The sequence below is a fragment of the Pan paniscus genome, chromosome 18, assembly GCF_029289425.2.
Source record: "Pan paniscus chromosome 18, NHGRI_mPanPan1-v2.0_pri, whole genome shotgun sequence".
NCBI lineage: Eukaryota > Metazoa > Chordata > Mammalia > Primates > Hominidae > Pan > Pan paniscus.
In genome coordinates this window covers 55676899-55679898 of record NC_073267.2, presented here as the reverse complement: position 1 = coordinate 55679898, position 3000 = coordinate 55676899, and the positions used below count along the sequence as shown (strand labels likewise).

The window sequence follows — 3000 nt, the reverse complement described above, 5'->3', positions numbered from 1 at the left end:
ACAAGGCTCCTAACTCCCCCTCCTCACCTCTCCACTCCTGCACTCTTACCGGGCAGACCAGAAACCAGGAGACCTGAACTCTGGCCAAGCTCGGGGAGAAGAGAATCCAAAGAGGGAGGGAGCGGTGAGGGCTGAGCTCCTACGGGTGCCCCGGCCCAAGGCTTCAGGTCCAGACTGCGGTCCAAGTGGCACTCGGTGCAGGTTCTGCGATGTCGCTGGAAGGCCTGGAACAGCCTCTGCAGCTAGCTGCCGCTTCTTCCTTTTCTTAAGCGCCAAAAACGTGAACACTTCCCCCAAGGTTTTCAGATACGCCCAGGCGCCCCCAGCTGGAGGTGGGGATAATGGCATTCTTCAACATGGTTTATCACCTCGCCCGCCAGGGCAGCAACCAGCCTCCGCCTCGCCAACCCAGCTGCCCCAGGCTGGAGGCGATCCTGTCGAGCCTCCTCCCTGCAGCTCCACTCCTCCTCCTTATCTTCTTCCTCAACCACTGGCATAGTTTTGGTCATCCTCCTTGTCGTCACAATGGGGCGCCTGACACCATGGAGACCCGGGAACCCCACTGATCTTGGGTCCTGCAAAGGTCAGGCGACCGTGCAGGAAGACCAGAAGGAAAGTAATCTGCCGCATCCAGAATGAACAGAACAAAACCCCCGCACTCCAGGAAGAAGTCAGGAGCCCAGTGGGGGCTGCAGGTCCAGCCCACAACAACCTAGACATGTGGGGTGCTCCATGGCTCACGCTTATGTCCTGCAGGCTGAAGCCCGCGCCAGGGTCCGCAGTCTTTGTTCCGGACGCGGAACCAGTGCTTCAGCTGGTTACCGAGGCGTCCCCGAAGGGGAACGCGTGGACACGGTGAGAATCTTCAGCACAGCAGATCACTTCGTCCTGGCAGCGACCAGCCCTGCCCGAGCGGCACCAGCAGCCTCCATGTTAGAGGCAGTACCATCAGACTTCCCCCCTACATCATCTCTCCTGCTTTTTTTTCCCTCACGGCTCTAATCTCCTACTTTTGTTCATCCTCCTTGTCACAGTGGGGCACCTGGCACTATAGAGACTCAGAAAATCCACAGATGTGGGGGGTCCTGCAGCATCCAGGCAGACATGCCGGCAGTCAGAGAGGAAAGTCCTCTGAAGCCTCTAGAAGGAATGGAACAGGACCCAGCACTGCAGGAAGAAGTGGGGCACCCAGTGGCGGATGCAGGCCCCACACACCGCCGCGGTAAACGTATAAGGCTTTCCCTGGCCCTTGCCTGTTTCCTAGAAGCTGAAGCCGCGCGGAGGCCCAGGTTCGCCCTTCCACACACAGAATAAGCTGTTGGACTGGCTGCCTCACCTAGGACCCGAGTTGCGCCAGAGAGAATCGCGGATGCTGCTTTCCCGCGGGCTGCAGTGTCTGTCACTTTAGCGACCGCAATAACACTTCTCCCACAGGGACTCCGCGGTGCCCAGCTCTCCAGCCTGGGGATTCTCATCACCCAGTGATTCCAAAAGAAATGATCTACAATGGCATGACCAAGCGCCACAAACAAACAAACATCTGAGGGATGTCCATTGATCACTTTGATTTTTCAAAGGTGACAATTGTCCCTCCTTGAAATCTTAAGAAAGCATGAACAGGCTATTCTAATGGATGTGCAATTTACACTAAAACTGATTGAAAGGTGAAATCTGATTCCAAGGTACTTTGTATTCTCAAATTGTGTCTGCTTCCCCTGACCCCCTCAAAATGGGAGTGATGACTACTTGTCTTCTTAGCACTGTGGGGACACAAAGCCTTGGATGGAAGTGTGTCAAAAACAACATTCCATAAAAGGCCATCACTTCCAATTTTCAAGAAAGGTTGGAAACCAACCATGATGTATGAAGCACTGTCGGCCAAATTGAGCAATTAGTAATACAAAAATGAATGGTATAAACTATTCTACATATGTGTGGCCATGATGGCAATTTACACATCGAAAAAACATGGCCAAATTCAGGAAGAGGAATCTGTAAACTCATGGCTGTTGGGAAGCTTAATGTCTGTGTACCGGAACCTATCAAAGTTACTTCTCCATGCCAGTCTGTCCAAACAAACCTTGAGTTGTTTATTTCTATGGAATTCCTGTAGAATCCTAATGAGCATGACGTTCTGGACCCACCTTCACAGCTCTGGTGCCAGTGGATTTGCACTTGCTCGTGTTTCTCCCTATTTTGTTAAGGGTGGAAATATTTAGTGACATGGTGGGTTGGAAAGGTACTGAAATAATGGCTGGGGCCTCCTGGGTGGGTGAGTCAGGGCTCCGGCAGCCTAAGACTTTTTACAATAAATAAGTTATAGGTAAAGTTAGAAAAAATAAAAAGAAAATGGAAATCCTTCTTTCTTTGCCCACCATAAAGAGAAACACACAGGGTCTAGACATGCCTGTTGGAGCCAGCTTGTCTTGGGAAAGTGGGAAGCACTGAGCAGGAGCACTGGGGATGGAGGGCAGTTGAGATGGGGCTCCCAGGGAGATGCAGCCACGGTCAGGGCCTGGCCCACTCAGGCTGGCAAAGGCCTTCTGAAGGCCAGAAAAGACGGCCCAGAACACTGAAGGCTCAAGCGGCTCATCTGAGCCAAAGATCTGTCCAGTTGGCCCTGAATCTCAGCAGCCTTGCTGACAGTGGGGCAGGGGGTCCCTGATCAGCCCTGAGGATCTTAGTCACTGGAGGAAGGCGGCTGCCCGTGGATAGGGCAGAAGAGCTGCCTACTGCGAATGTGGGAGTCCACTGCCCGGCAGATGGAGGGAGCCTCTGCAGGTGTGGACCCTAGTGCTGTCAGTCTGTGGGTCTGTCAAGGTGGGCATGCGGACTTCTGTGGCCACGCCCATCTACCAGAGCCTTATCTCCTCAGTCTGCACAAGTGTAGGACAGTGGAGACAGGGTAGAATTTGAATGGGAGGCCCCCTAAAAAGACAGTGTCATGAGCTTTGGCCTCTCCTCTCCTCTCTGAGCAGAACAAAATGAACACCTCTGTCC

At 53.2% G+C, this 3000-nt stretch overlaps 1 protein-coding gene across 1 annotated transcript; it reads left to right on the top strand.

The window, feature by feature from the left end:
* Positions 1-570: 570 nt before the first annotated feature.
* On the top strand, positions 571-2383 carry LOC130540883 (uncharacterized). The gene is made up of 2 exons (XM_057300001.2): positions 571-855; positions 1035-2383. The coding sequence occupies exons 1-2, from the start codon at positions 719-721 to the stop codon at positions 1312-1314; spliced, it is 417 nt and encodes a 138-aa protein (XP_057155984.1). The 5' UTR covers positions 571-718; the 3' UTR covers positions 1315-2383.
* Positions 2384-3000: the final 617 nt, after the last annotated feature.

Excerpts from the sequence above, each read along its gene's own strand:
- LOC130540883 (XM_057300001.2), top strand. The coding sequence starts at position 719 with ATGTGGGGTGCTCCATGGCTCACGCTTATGTCCTGCAGGCTGAAGCCC. Across the intron at positions 856-1,034 it reads AAGGGGAACGCGTGGACACG|TGGGGCACCTGGCACTATAG; the intron begins GTGAGAATCTTC and ends TCCTTGTCACAG.